The 14,521-nt window shown below is 66.1% G+C and overlaps 1 protein-coding gene across 1 annotated transcript; it reads right to left on the bottom strand.

The window, feature by feature from the left end:
* Positions 1–583: 583 nt before the first annotated feature.
* Positions 584–12,838, bottom strand: QRICH2 (glutamine rich 2). The gene is made up of 18 exons (XM_075169919.1): positions 12,300–12,838; positions 11,170–11,274; positions 10,594–10,662; positions 10,338–10,382; positions 8,303–9,389; positions 8,069–8,163; positions 7,843–7,934; positions 7,583–7,697; positions 7,209–7,412; positions 6,815–6,940; positions 6,519–6,593; positions 6,046–6,210; positions 5,775–5,890; positions 4,708–4,773; positions 4,316–4,417; positions 3,319–3,406; positions 3,066–3,173; positions 584–2,711 (listed from the first exon to the last, which is right to left on the bottom strand). Exons 1-18 carry the CDS (start codon positions 12,678–12,680, stop codon positions 2,286–2,288), a joined length of 3,465 nt encoding a protein of 1,154 aa, XP_075026020.1. The 5' UTR covers positions 12,681–12,838; the 3' UTR covers positions 584–2,285.
* Between the last annotated feature and the right edge of the window lie 1,683 nt (positions 12,839–14,521).

Genomic DNA, 14,521 nt, shown 5'->3' with positions numbered 1-14,521 from the left:
GGCCACGGGAGCACCCCGCATCGTGGCCATGGAGCCGCTGGGCCCCCCGGCTCTGGATTTCCTGGACGCTTGTTGCAGCGCCCAGAGCAAAGCACGTCTCTCCTCTGGCTTCCGAAATTCAGCCCAGCTTCTTGCACAGACCCCCCCGGGCCCCTCGGCACCCCCCCCAGCACCCCTCCAGGGCCGGGGAAGCAGAACTGGGGGCTGTGATTTATCAAGGTGATGCTCCCCTGTCCTGGTCACCGCTGTTCATGGCCCTTCCCTGGGGAGGGGGGGAGCTGGGAGGTTTTTTAGTTTTCAAATCAATCTTGCTTAAAAAAAAAAAAAAAAACAAACCAAAAAAAAAAACAAACAAAAAGAAGAAAAAAAAGAAGAAAAACAGGTTGAAGGTTTTTTATTAATTTAAAAATAAAAAAAAAAAAAAAAATCACTTTTTTAACACCAGCTGTCCTGCCTTTTCTCTTTGCTGGGAGGATGTCCCTGGCAGGGCACCAAGAATGGGGGCGAGTCCCCCCATGGCGCAGCATCACCAGTGGGGACACTGGGAAGCTGCCCGAGTCCCACGTGCTGCCTGCAGAAGCCACCGCTGCTGTCCCCAAAGGCGGGGGCAGAGGGAAGGGGAGACCCCAGAGCCATGGGGGTGCCTGCAGCGAGGACCCCCCTGTACCGGGGTGCAGCCAAAACCCCATCCTGCACCCTCGCAAAATCCTGCGGCTTGCAACCCCCCCAGCCCCATCACCCACCTGTGTGATGAGCCCCCCAGGCCTCAGCACTGCCGGGACCCCCAGTCCCGCCCGCGATACTCAGGGGCTTGCCGGGCTTTTAGGCAAACCCTGCGCTGGGGGTGAATCCTCCTGAGTGTCCCCCACCGCAGACGGGGCACAGCCTGAGGACACGGGGGGGGCCCTGACCTCCCCAGCCGCTCTTGGTGCCACCACCCTTGTAATGACTCCAAACCACACGCCGGCCCCGCGCCGCTCCTGGCTTAGTGCTTAAATATCCAAACTAAATTAAAATGCAGTAAGGACGCGGCTCCCATCGCCACGCCGCTCGCAACAAGCAACTGGGGTAAACCCCAGGGACAGGGAGACCCCAGGGGCAGCGCAGCCCCCGAGGGAAAAAAGGAAAAAAGCCCCAGCTGGGGCTACTCACCCGCTCCGGTGGCACAGACAGCACCCGAGGGGGGGTGTGGGGCTGGGTGCTCATGTTTATAGGGGCGGGGGGGTGTTCATAGGGCGCAGATGGGTCCCAGCAGCAGCAAACGGGGCTGGGGGTGGGATGAGCACCAAAGGGGTCGGCCCCAGCTGGGCCGTATCCTGCAAATGTGATTAGTCCCAGGGGGTGGTTTTTAGCCCATCAACACCTTACCCCACCCGTGGGTGCAGGATGGCCCGTGGCTGGCCCTACCCTGCTGCCCACTGGTTTGCTCTGAGTGCTCCCAGTTATCCCACTGGAGGTGGCGCTGGGCGACCCCCACTGGATCCACCTGGGCACCCCCAAAGCAGGTTTTTAGCACCCATTTTTCCCCTGAAAAACCAAACACACCAGGGAAAACATCCCTGGGGGTGGGTCCCTGGGGCCTAAGGTGCCTGGGGACCACCGTGGGGTGGGCAGGGATGGGGTCTGCCACTGTAGGGGGGAGGTTTGGGGTCTCCCTCTTCCCACCCAACCTGGGGAGAAGATGCACCAGGCGAGCAGGATTTCCACGGGGCAGCCCCCAGGGACACACCACGGGGGGGTGAGGGGATGCTCCCCAGATGCCTGGGTCCCTCCTGGCTGTCCCTGGGGTCCCCCTCGGGGTTTGTCGCTTCGTGTCCCCCCACAACATGTCACTGCATGTGTGCATGGAGGAGACTCCCCCACGCACACAGCCATGTGTCCCCAGCTGTGACACCCCCAGATCCCCCCCAAGCTGCTTCCAGGGTCTACAGTTCCCCTGCCCAGTTCCTCACCCCTCGCGAGGGCAGCAGCGGGGTGGGTGCCTTCCTCTTTCCGTCACAGCAGTGTTGGAAGGACGACAAGGGGGTGACAAAGCGGGGGGTTCTCCACTAGGAATAAGGAACCAGCTCAGTGATGCTCATCCCTCGGGATAAGCCAGAGCAAACCAGTGGGCTTGGGGTGGGACTCGCTTTTGGCATTAAGCCGTGTCCTGCCGCTGCCCTTCCTGCCGGCAACCCATTTCCCACCACCTTCAACAGCAATTGGGCATCATCCTCCTCCTCCCGCTGCACCGCCCGGCTCCCCCAGACCCCCTTTGGGGCCACGAGCTCCCCTGGCAGGGGCCATCAGGGCCAAACGGGGCTCGTGGAGGCCGGGGGTGCCGGGCGGCGGTGGCAGCGGGGGGCCAGCACAGACCCTGGGGGGGGTTGGACCAGGGCTGCTTTCAGCTCCTCCGGAGAGGCATGGCCGCGGGAGCAGGGATGCTGCCGATCCCGCCTTGTGCATGATGGGAAAATCCCGACCAGGGCCACCCCGCTCAGGCCACGCAGGCACTCGGCTGCCCATCGCCCTTTATTGCTGCTGGCTGGAGCTGCTTGCTCGCCTGCTCGGCAGCTGGGGTGGTGGGGGTTCGGCCGGGGACCCCCAGTCCTGCTCGGCTGCTGGGGTGCTGGATCCGTCCCGCGGGGGCTGGAGGGGCGAGAGGAGCCCCGGTGCCCGGGAGAGGTGGCCGTGGGATGAGGCTGGCCTGTGCTGCGGCGAGGCGGCGGTGCCTGGGAGCGAGGGGCAGGGGTTAGCCCCCCTGCAGCCCAGGACGGGGCAGGCAGCGGGGGCCTGCCCGGCCGGAGACACCCGGAAACGGGGTCCTGGCCCCCACCATGAAGCAGACAGGCTGTTGTCCCACACTGGCCAGGACCACCCCCCGCCACATCCCCCCACCTCGCTCCGGCTCCGAGATGGGGACCAGTTGCCCCATCCACCAGTCCTCCCCCTCCACCCTGCCTCTGCCCCTCCCCATCCCACCCCAGACCCCCATCCCACCCTGCCCAGGCACAGACCCCTGCTTGCCCCCACCCACCAGGGACAGCAGGGTGCCATCTCCCCCCGCTGCCCCAGTGGGACCCTACCGGGCTGGCTGAGCGAGGACCCGGCGCTCTGGGGCCGCGAGAGCGGGCGGCCGCTGTCCCGGGCGTCCCACTGCCTTGGGGACAGCTTGGGCTTGTCCCTTGGGAAGCCTGGCAGGAGAGACCAGGGGAGCCGTGGGGGGGGAGCCAGGGGGCACACGGGTGGGAGAAAACCTGGCACCCCGCAGACGCCCTGCCCGCCCCACTGTCCCCTTCACACCCACTGGATCCCGCCCCAAGCCTGCCCCGGCCGTACCCTCCTTGCCCACGAGCACAGGCAGCTGCCTGTCCCACCGGCCCCGGTAGATGTGGCCGTCCTGGCCCAACAGCTCCATCTCGTCGTGCTGGGAAGGAGAGAGCGGGCTGGCTGAAACACGGGGCCAAATCCAGCGTCCCCAAGCAACCCTCCCATGCCCAGCTCTCCCTGGGGAAACTGAGGCACGGACCCCCCCACATGCTCAGCATCCGCCTCCCGGCCTCAGTCACCCCCACCGTATCCCCACCTTCATCATCCCTACCTTGACGGGGAGCAGGGTGGGGGGCTGCAGCGGCCGCGGGGCGCCGGGCGGGAGGGGCTGGAGGCGCGGGCAGCGCTGCAGCGGGTGGGTGAGGGTGTGCCGGCCCCCGCAGCGCCGCGGCACGCTGGGGAACCCGCACTCGGCCGCCCGCTCCCTGTGGGACGGGCACGGGGGTGCTCAGTTCCCAGCACCGCAGCACCCCACACTTCACCCTAGGCCAGGGCGGGGACCAGGGGTGTTCCTCAGTGGGGTACGTCCCCCCCGGCTCCCCTCTGACTGCTGCAGGGGACCCCCGCCCACCCAACCATGCTGAACCTGCTCTTTCCATGGCCCCGGTGAGCTGGCCATGGCCATGGCAGGTCCCCACGCCTCACGCAAGGGACACCGGGCAGCGGGAGTGGGGCTGTCCCAGCTGCGGTCCTTAATTTCGGCGACTCAGTTCACAGGAGGTACCCGATCCCCCCAAGCCTGAGACCAGACACAACTCATCACATGCAGCTTCAGTGCCCTTGAGACGGAGACCTGGGCCAGATGGGGCAGCGGGGGGGAGCTATAAAACCCCACAGACCTGGGGCAAGTACAGCTGACCCTCCGCGGCACATCTCTGCTCCCCTGCCCTGCCCAGGCCCCCCCGGACCCCTCCGCCCCCACCCAGGGAAGAGCTCTCCCTCACCGGGGCTGGGGCAGGGCCACCCTGCACCCAAGGGGCCGGAGGTGGGTCCCCGTGTCCCCTACCTGTGGCCGGGCTGCTGTGTTTGCTCCAGCTCAAGGATGGCATGGGGGCGCCCGGCGAGGCGGGGGGGCAGCGGCGGCATGGCCGGGATGGCCACGATGTGCCTGGGGAGGGCGGGAGCCACGTGTGGGTGACGGGGGACAAACGACCCACCCTGGCTCGGGGCAGCATCCCAAAACCCACGGGCTTGTACCCCATGGCATCCCCCTGCCCGCAGCCCCCGGGAGGAGTCCCCATCCCCTGCAGGGGGGGGCTGCGGAGGGGGCTCAGCAGGGTCGCACCCCCCAGGCAGACACCCTAGCCCCCGTGCCTGGCACAGCGGGGCACCGCCAGCACCCCTCTCCCCCCGTCCCACCCACGCACCCCCGATGCACGGGTGCTGGGTGCTACTCACGGGCCAGGCACCAGCATGCTGAGGGGCCGGTCGCAGGACACGCAGTGGAAATGGGCCAGCAGCTGCCTGGGGGGGAAAGGGCTGGGTGAGGTCCCGGGGGCACAGCCCTCCTGCACGCAGGCAGGCAGCTCGCAGGTCGCTGTAGTGAGTTACGGTGTTTGCGGGGGGAACCGCGGGGTTTCGAGCCTGGTTTATCCCACACCACCCCAGCAAGGTCCCAACCCGCTGGCTGGTTACAAGATAAAGGGGGTACGATGGGGTTGTTCGTGGGATCCCACCTGGGAAAAAGCTCCACCTCATATTAGGTGCTGGAGAATCCGCAGAGGGGAGCACCCAAAATCCACCACTGCCGTGAGAACTACTCCCACAGGCACCCACAGGACCCCAATCCCGTGGGAACTGGGGGTGCTGGCAAGGACAAAACGGGAGCTTTTCTGTACCTCTTGCTGGGGTGGGATGCTCCCAGCCTGGGAGCAAACGCCGGGCCAGGGGGATGCAGGATTCCCGTGGTTTTTAGGATGAGCTTTGTCACAGCTGCCCCAAGGACCAGGACACGCTCGCCTCGGCCCCGCTGGCACCTTCGAAACCCGGCAGCTGCCCGTGGCAGCCCAGGGCGGGCAGGGATGCGAGGTGAAGGGCGCAGGTGTCCACGCCTGCCATCCCAACCAGCGCTCGCACCGGTTTCATCACTTCGTCAGTGCTAATTACCCCCCTGCGCCTTGCTGGGAGGGCAGGTCACAACCCGGCTCCGCGGCGCCACGTGCCACAGCCCTGCCCAGGGGGACGAGCCGCCGTCCCCCGCCCTTGCCCCCGAAAGCCTTTGCACCCACACCCCAGTTTTGGTGCAGGAGGGCTCCGTCCTGCAGGTGCCCCCTCCTCGTGCCTCCCTTAATGTTGGGAACCTGCTACTGGTGGGATGAGAAGGCGCAGCTACCTCGTCAGCATCCCCGCGGTTCGCTGGCTGAACTGGTCTGATGCCAGGGTACCATGCGGGCACCAGCCGGGATAGCTGGAGGGAACGGGGTGCGTGCTGTCCCCGAAGCCATCGCCGTCCCCATCGCACTCACTTCTTAATCCCAGCTGCATCGTCAGCCTCTGTTGACGGCGCCTTGAGCTGCTCCAGGATGCTCTTCCAGTGCTCCTCCAGCTGCTGCCGGAAAGGCCCCAGCTCCAGGCGGTCCAGCTGCGGACGGACGCACACCCTCAGCCAGCTGCCTGGCATGGGACATTGCGGTCCCCGGGGAAAAGCCAGGAGGGGGGACCCTTGGAGGGACGCTGCCTTAGGCTGCCAAGCCCCAAAGGTGCCAGCTCTGCGCGGCAGGGACGAGCCACCCTCACCTTGGAGTCCATCTCTTCATTGAGCTGTCGCTGGACCTGGTGCCAGCCCTGCTCCTGGCCCGTCACCCGGCTCAGCATCTCCTGGATCATCTCATTCAGCCGCTCCATGCTTGCGTCAAACTGGGTGCGACTGACTTTGCCGGCCAGGGCGGTTTTGTCTGCTTTCTAGCAACAGGGAAAGGCAGGAGAGCGGTGGGGAAAGGATGGAGGTACGACGGGCAGGGCCAGCTCGTGTTGGGAGGAGAGGGAGAAGTGGCTACATGACCGCGCTCACCCCATCACCCCCGTGGGGTTGGTCCCACGGCCGAAGGGACCCGGGGGGAGACAGAGGGACCTGGCGAGGGACCCGCAGCTGGTCTGGAAATCCTCCCTCCCCTTGGCCAGTTCTGCCACCGAGCACCCAAGGGACAAGGGGCATTTGTCACCCTGCCTGGGACCCCCTTGGCTGGTGCCAGGGCCCCTCGAGGCCGTACCACATCGATTCCCAGCACCAGGTCCTCCTTGTCTGCTTTCTCCTTCTCCAGCCTCTCCAGGGACTGGAACAGAACCTTCCAACACAGAAAGCGTCCCATGACACCGCAGCCAGGTTGGACCTGCCTCCCGGCCAGCCAACCTGCCCTGCTCCCCCCCACCCAAAAACCTCCGGGAAGGGTACTTTGCACCTCCACAGGGCTGCGGGCAGGTTGGCAGTGGGACAAACCCCTTGTGGTCCCCAGCCTGGGGTCTGCCTGGAGGATGCTCTGACCCTGCAGGGGTTTCGGCCACCCACCTCGATATCTTTCTGCTTCTGGTGACGGTCATCCAGGAGGTTCCCCGTGACGGAGCTGAGCTTCTTGTAGTCCCCTTGCACCTGCACGACGGTGGCCTGGATGCGCTTCAGCAGCTCCTCATCCTGCTTCAGGGAGGAAGACGACAAGGCGGTCCCATGCAAGGGGGGGCTAGCTACCCCGCGGGGACAGACCCGGGTTACTCGGCCGGTGGCCGCGGGCTGTCAGTGTCAGCAGGATATGTGCATCAAGGCTTTAATTTCCTTCCATGTCGCTGACTTGTACAAGCCAATTTGGGGGGCAGCGAGGGGCTCCCCCATGTTACAGCAAAGCACAACCAGCCGGGGAGGGTCCCGGCAACCCCCTCCCAAGCCCCCCATGCCGGCATCTCCCTACCTGGCTCCTTCCCGGCGGCTGCCTCACCACCTTGCCCACCGCCTGCCGCGACATGAAGGAGTCCACCAGCTCCTGGAGCTTCTCGTAGCGCTGGAGGAGCTGCCCCACCTGCGTGCTGATGTCCATGCTGCAGACGGGGCACGCTGCCTGCGCCTCTGCCTGCTCCTGCCCCGCGCTCGCCACCATCGCCCTCAGCTCGTCCAGCTGCAGGAAGGGAAGAAGGAATCGGCTCTGAGATGGGATGGAAGTGGCCAATAAGCCCGGGTGCTGTGGAGGCTCGATGGCCCCAGCCAGCCAGGGGACACGGCTGGGACCCCCACCAGGACCACCCCACCGAGTCGGCGGGTGGTGGGAGTGCTCCCCCCGGACCTCACCTGCTCCTGCATCTGGTCAGCTGTCTTGGTCACCAACTGCTCCAGCATGGCCTTGGTCATCTCCTGCTGCTCTCCCAGCTCCTTCAGCTCCCGCTTTATCTCCTGCAGCGTGGACCTGGTCAGCGAGAGGGGGGCATGGGCAGCTTAGCCTCCATGGGGCTGCTTGGGGGGGTGTCCCTCACCCCCAAACCAGGATGCTCCCAGCCCCCCGGGCTTCCTTGCAGCCCCGCAGAGTGGGAAACCCTCTCCCATCCTTTTACTCCAGTTGCAGGGGGATCTGGTCGCTGCCATCCGCTTCCCAGTCGGCTCCAGCCACCCCCAGCTTTCCAAGGGCATCCTCCAGGTGCCTGATCTGGAATGGCAGCAGTGGCAGAGTCAGGGCATGGCCCCCCGTATCGTCCCAGCATGGGGACCCTTCAGCTGCCCCCTCCCTGCCCAAACCCCCCCCGGCATCACTGCAGCCCCTGGGGACCGCTGCTGGCTCACCTTCTCCTTCTCACCCTGCAGGTCGCTGGCCAGGCCCTGCAGGGAGCTCACCTGGCCCCGGAGGTCGGCCAGGACGCTGCCGTTGCTCTCCTGGTCTGGCGGGACGTGGTCCAAGGGGACACGCTGTCAGTGAGGGGGTCTCGCCCTCGGGGCCAGGCTCCAGGTGCGATGAGCCCCCGACCCAGGGCGTCCCCATGCCAAACACCCCCCTGCCAGCCCCCCCAGGGCTCCCACCTCTCTCCAGGAGGAGCAGGCGCAGCTTCTCAAGCTCGGCGTGGTCTGACTTGGTGGATTCCAGCTGGGCCACCTGCTCCTTCAGGGCGGCGTAGAGGTGGCCGAGCTGCCCGATCTGGCGGAGAGCCTCCACCGTCTCCGCGTAGCGGCCGGAGGCACTGCTGGAGCCCGAGGACCCCCAGGGCATCGCTGGCTCTTGCGAAGGGGACGAGGCCCCGGGATCGGCGTCGAGGGGGATCTCGAACCCCTGGGCTGTCAGCAAGAGGGTCCCCACTGCCGGGTGGCCTTCCCGGGCAAGGTGTGTGCTGGGAAAAGTCTTGCCTCCATCCTGGGGGCTTGTGGTATCCATCTGCGTCCCCAAAGCACCGGGGGTGTCTTCAGCGGGGACTTTCTCAGCGCCAGAAAGGCTGGGCTCCATGTGTGAAGGGCTTGGCTGAACCCCTGCTCCTCCTTGTGTCCCTGGAGGTGCTGGCTGCATCCCTGGAATGGTGGTCTGGGTGCTAGGGGATCCTGGCTGCATCTCTGGGGTGGTGGTCTGGGTGCCAGGGGACCCTGGCTCCATCCCTGGGGTGGTGGTCTGGGTGTCGGGAGACCCTGGCTGCATCCCTGGGGTGGTGGTCTGGGTGTCGGGAGACCCTGGCTGCATCCCTGGGGTGGTGGTCTGGGTGCCAGGGGGCCCTGGCTGCATCCCTGGGGTGGTGGTCTGGGTGCCAGGGGGCCCTGGCTGCATCTCTGGGGTGGTGGTCTGGGTGCCAGGGGGCCCTGGCTGCATCCCTGGGGTGGTGATCTGGGTGCCGGGGGGCCCTGGCTGCATCCCTGGGGCAGTGGCACTGGCATCAGGAGTCCTCGTCTGATCCAAGGGAGCGCCTGCCCACTTCTCAGGGGTCACTGGTGCTCTCTGCATCCCTGATTGCATCCCCAGGGAGCCAGGCTGCGTCCCTGGAGTCCCCTTGCTGGTCCCTTTGCTGGTCCTGGGTGCAGGCTCTGTCTCTGGTCCCTTCAGCCCCAGTGCTGAGCTTGCCCCATGCGGGGTGTCCACATCTGAAGCGGGGGGCTCAGTGGGGGCAGACTGGCCCCCACTGTCCTCCTGGGAAGAGGAGGCAAAGGGGAGCAGGTTTATGTGCAGAAGTGCAGCAGCAAGGGCAGACCCAGGGCCCCCCCCGTCCCCAGCCCCTGTCCCCAAACCCCCCGGTTCACGGAGCCAAACTCAAGTACCCCACGAGAGCTCAGAGGCAAAGGGTGCCCACCCCGTGGAGATTCCCTGAGCCTGGCCCCTCCCCAGCCCTGCTAGCCCTGCGGTTGCCTCCGTGCCTGCGGACCCGTTTTAGCAGCCGACCCAGGGGATCAGCAAACACCCTACTGATGCCAGCTGATACAACAGCAAGGCATTTTTTCCTCTAGCAATGGGATTCAGTACTCCAGACTTGCTGGACCGGACCCACTTCCCAGCCCAACGGGCTGCACCTGCGTTTCAGGAGCAGCAGCCCCAGGTGGGATTTGGAAACCATCTCACAGTGCAAAATGCCAGGGTTTGCCCCAAAACGTGCCTCTGCTGTTGCCTGCTCCCACCCACCAGCCCCAGAAGGACAGGGAGGGCAGGGAGCCGTGGTCCTGCCCAGTGTCGAGCAAGGACACGGGGCTGTGCGGTCACCCCGAGGGTTTTGGGTGCTCGCTTGCCCCATGGAGGGGCTGTTGTGGGCTGGGCGTCAATGGCGCAGACAACGGAGGAGGTCTGTCTCTCAGGCCGGCGGAGGAGCTGCCCCGGCTCTTCCTATGCCAGGTCCTGCCTCCCGGCGGGATGCGCAGGGAAGAGAAGTGCTGAGCAAACCTGCGCAGAGGCCCCGGGGCGTGCAGCGGCTGGAGGTGCTGGGGGCTGCGGTCCCACTGGGTCCCGCTCCCGCAGCCGAGATGCCCCAGCACTCACCGCCGGCAGACCTTGGCCTTCTCCTCCTCCTCCTCCTCCTCCTCCTCCTCCTTCTGCTTTGCTGCCCACCAGGCAATCCTCCAGCACCTCCCAGCGCACCATGTTGCTCACCTCCTCCGGGGCCGGGTAGAGGCTCAGCCTTTCCTGCAGCCTTTTCTGAGGAAGGAAGGGATCAAGGGGTCAGCCCTGGCCATGTAGCCAGGGGGGATGGGACCCACAGGAGCACCGACCCCCCAGCATCGTTGCCCAGCACCGCTGGGGACCGCGCCCTGATGTGGAGGGACCCGGTGCACTGGACCCCCAGGGGAGTCGGGGACGCGGCCGCCTCCTGTCCTGGTGCAGGATCCGGGCGTGCTTGCGGCCATACCACGTCACTGTCCAACGTTGTCTGGTCACGGAGGCCCGGCAGGCGGCCGGCAGCGTCCTGGAGGTTCCCCTGGAGTGGGGCGAGGAGAGGGACGGCAGTCAGGACACGGGAGCGGGATTTAAAAGGAGCATCCGCAAAGGAACTTGAGCACAAGACAGAGGGACGCTGGGCAGGGCTGTGCCTGGGGGCTGCGGCTGTATTGCACGGGTAGATCTTTATCTCCCCTCCTTCCCAGCACCCACGTTTCTTTTTTTACGGCTGTTTAGTTAAAAAGTGCCTTAGCATCACTCTGGTTGATGCATGTAGTTACCTCTTCAGCAGCAGCCTGACTGCAGGCAGCGGTGCCCGTTTCTGCCCTCCCCAGGCAGCGCTGGCAGGCAGAGGGTGGGGGGCTCCAGGAGGGTGGGCTGAGCTCCCCCGTTCCCCCCCGGGGACACCCTTCCCACTCCTCCCTCCCGGTGCCCTCAGGCTGGGTGACACCCGGGGCCGCAGGGCAGGGGTGGCAGGGTGACGTGGTGAGGGGCAGGGAGGGGGCGAGGGCTCAGCTCCCTCCCGGGGGCACCGGCAGCAGCTCACCAAGCCAAGTGCCTCCTGGATCGCCCGGATGTCCTCTCCCATGCGGGACTGTGCCGCCTTCATCCCGCCAATCTCCTCGAGGAGGTCCTGGGAGAGAGCCATGGCCTGGGAGAGGGGGGTGGCAGGGGTGAGCCCCAGGGGAGAGTCCCTGGGGACCGGGACCTTCACCCCGCTGTGGTCTGCACAGAGCAGAGCGGCAGCGGGCAGCACTTACCGTTCATCACATCTTCAACAGCAGCTCCCCAGAGACCCCCACCCCTGCCCCGGGGGGGGCCCATCGCACAACCCGAGGCAGCAGGGATGGATCCAGCCCTGCCTGCCCGCGCCAGGCTCTGTGCAAAACCACTGAAGCCGATCCAAAGGGCAAAGAGCCGCTGCCACCCCCTCAACCGCCGCCTGGCCCGGGAGGGCAGCGGCAACCGCCGCTAAGGAAGCGGGGAGTGACCGAGCAGGGGCCTGCCCCGAGGAGGGCGAGCGCTCCCTGCTCAGCCGCCCAGGGAAACCCTCCCTGCTGCCTTCTCCCCAAGTGTCCCCAGCAGGATCCGGCCCTGCAGCGCTGGGGGTGGCTCTTGCCTTGACCTGAGCTTATTTCTTCCCACTAGGGATGCTCGGGCAAAGCACAGCTGCGAACGGCTCCGCGCCGTGCAGAATGAGGCCCCTCTCTAGTCCCCACCGGTGCTGGGTTTAGCCCTTGGGAGAGCCAAGGGGATTTGCGGTGGGAGATGAGCCCCGTGAGGTGCTGAGGGAGCCTCTCAGCCGTCCGAGGAGCGGACGCGGTACCTAGCAGTAGATCGGGAGCGGGGAAGGGAGGGATGGAGAGGGCAGTGGCGCCGGACCTCCAGAGGTGCTGAGCCTCCGGCCAGCAGAGCCGAGGGCACTGGGTGCTGTATCGGACCCACTACGACCTGCTGATGGCAACGTGGGGAGCAACTGGCGCAACTGGAGCAGCATTTCAACCCCAGCTCTTCCTCCCCAAAACTCCATCCCTGTCCCGCAGTGAAGCCCCAGGTGCTGCCGTGAGCTCGGGCTTAAGCCAGACCTTGGTCTAAGGGCAGCAGGATGGCGGCGCGGACCCCGGTGGAGGGGGTGTCTCGCGGGGGAGCACCCAGGGGACTGGCAAGAGCCTCTACCTTGGAGATGCCGCTCTCGTTCGCTTCGATCTTCTTCTTCATCTGCCCCACGTCGGCGGCCACGGAGGCGACCTGGGAGCTGCTCGCGGTCCCCTGCAGCAGGTCCTTCCTGGGCAGCTGCTCCTCCGGCTCCTGGGGCTGCTGCCCTATGCCGTGGGCCCCGTCCCCCTTCTTCTCCAGGCCAGGCTGTGCCTTGGCAGGCAGGTCCCCCCCCGGGACGGGCGTCAGGCTGTGCCCCCGCTCCTGGGCAGGTAGGTCCTGCAGGCTCAGGTGCCTGAGCATGGCCTGCAGCAGGCTGTGCAGTGCCACGAAGTTGACGGCCCCGACCTCGGGTGTCCCGATGGCGACGTCCAGCAGCTGGGACAGGCTGAGCGGGGCCATCGCTGTCGCCCTGCCCGAAAACACGGAGCCTGACTGGGGGGGACGGGAGCCTTTCTGCCTGGAGGGGACCTGGGAGGGATGGGCAGCCAGCAGCCTTCCTCTTCCTCCTCCCCGCCACAGAAAGTGATCAACCCCATGGGGGCACGGGTGGCAGGGTGCCCCCCCGAGGGCAGGGCGTCCCCCGAGGGAAGGGCGTTCCGGGGGAGGGGGGGGTCCTCCTTCCCCGCCGCCCGGCCCCCCCCAGCCCCATACCCGGCTCTCCCCCACCCTGCCCGGCCCCCGGCGCCCCGCGACGCCCCATGCCCGCCCTCTCGGCCGTCCCGCCCCCCCGGCCTGAGCCCCCCGATCCCGCACCCCTGGCCCGGCTCCTTCCTGCTCCGCACCCGCAGCCAGCGGCCCCGCCCCGCGCCCTGGGCCCGCCCCTTCCCTTTCCTCATTGGTCACCACCCGCCGCTCCTCGGCCGCCCATTGGCCGAGCCCGCTGCCCACGCGCCCGTGTGTACAGAGGGGGCAGTGTAGCGTCTCCCGTTGCTAGGCGACGCCCCGCCCCCGGGATGACGTCAGCCACCGGCAGGGCAGAGGCCGAGCGCCCCGGCGCCTTTTCCGCTCGAACACCTCGAACGCAGCCGGTGGCGTCTCACAGCGCGAAGCAGCCCGCGCCTGCCGGGGGGCTGCCCCGCACCGCGCCGCGGAGGAGCGGGCCCGGCGGGAGCACCCAGCGCGCTCTTTCCGAGGCATCACAAGCATGACGGAACGCACCCCTGCCGCAGGGCTGCGGGGGGCGGCTGCTGACCGCACCCCCGCGGGGATTGCCAGCGCCTGGCTCCAAAGCGGGGCGCCGCACCAGCGGGGGAAAAGGCAGGCGGATGAACCCCGGCAGTGGGAAACAGCGCGGAAAATCTTGGAACCCAGGATCCATCGGCCAAGTACTTACAAAAATAATCAACAAGAACTTCTTTTCCCATGTCAACCACCGCACCCCCGAGCACCCACACCTCCTCCTTCGGCGAGGCAGTTTCCAGGAGAGGACGAGGGTGGGAGAGCAGGAAGCAGCGCAGGCGCCTTGCTTTTAAAAGATACGAGGTGCCTGTTTTCAGGCATCCACACCAAAGCACATTGATCTGCTCTGGGTGTGTATTTTTCCTTTCCAAGCTGGGAGGATTGAATTCGAAGAGGGAGCAGAGAGATTACGAGATGGGAATAAGACGCGCTGAGGCAAGACGCTAACCCTCTTATGAGGGATCCCAAGCCTTAACTCCAGCAATGGGCAGAGCTGCAGGCTCAGGAGCTCTAAAGCTGCACCCAGGAATGGTCAAGCTTTCTATAGACAGCACCCAGGACTGGCAGGAAAAGCTGTAAGACCCCTAAAATAGCACAGGGCCACATCAGCAGAGCGGTACGGCAGCAGCACGGGGGCGAATCTTGGGGCAGAAGGGAGAATGCTGAGGATCGATGCTGATGTGATGGCAACCTAGGTCCAGGCAGGGCAGATGTCACGTCCTAGTGTATGGTGGCCCCAACCCACCGCCTCCCCGTGACCTTTGGGGGCCCAGTGAATACAGGGTACCAGTTTTCCTAAAGCAGTTAGGGATTTTGAAACGTGAACATCTCCTGGCTTCAGTTTAGCCAACTGCTTTTGGCTTCTAGTCAGGCTTCTAAGGTTTGAAGCAAAGCCTGAGTGTAACTCGGGCTGTGGTCCCTAGTACGACCCAGGGGACACTGGCACAACCCTCTGCTAACTGGGGCCGTGGCTCCACCGCTTCTACCCAAATTCAGCCCAGTAAAAGCAAGCGTGAATGGGGCAACAGCACTCAACACGCCCTGACCTTGCTTCTGGCAGG

Source organism: Calonectris borealis, chromosome 20 (assembly GCF_964195595.1).
Source record: "Calonectris borealis chromosome 20, bCalBor7.hap1.2, whole genome shotgun sequence".
Taxonomy (NCBI): domain Eukaryota; kingdom Metazoa; phylum Chordata; class Aves; order Procellariiformes; family Procellariidae; genus Calonectris; species Calonectris borealis.
This window is presented reverse-complemented; position numbering and strand designations above follow the sequence as displayed.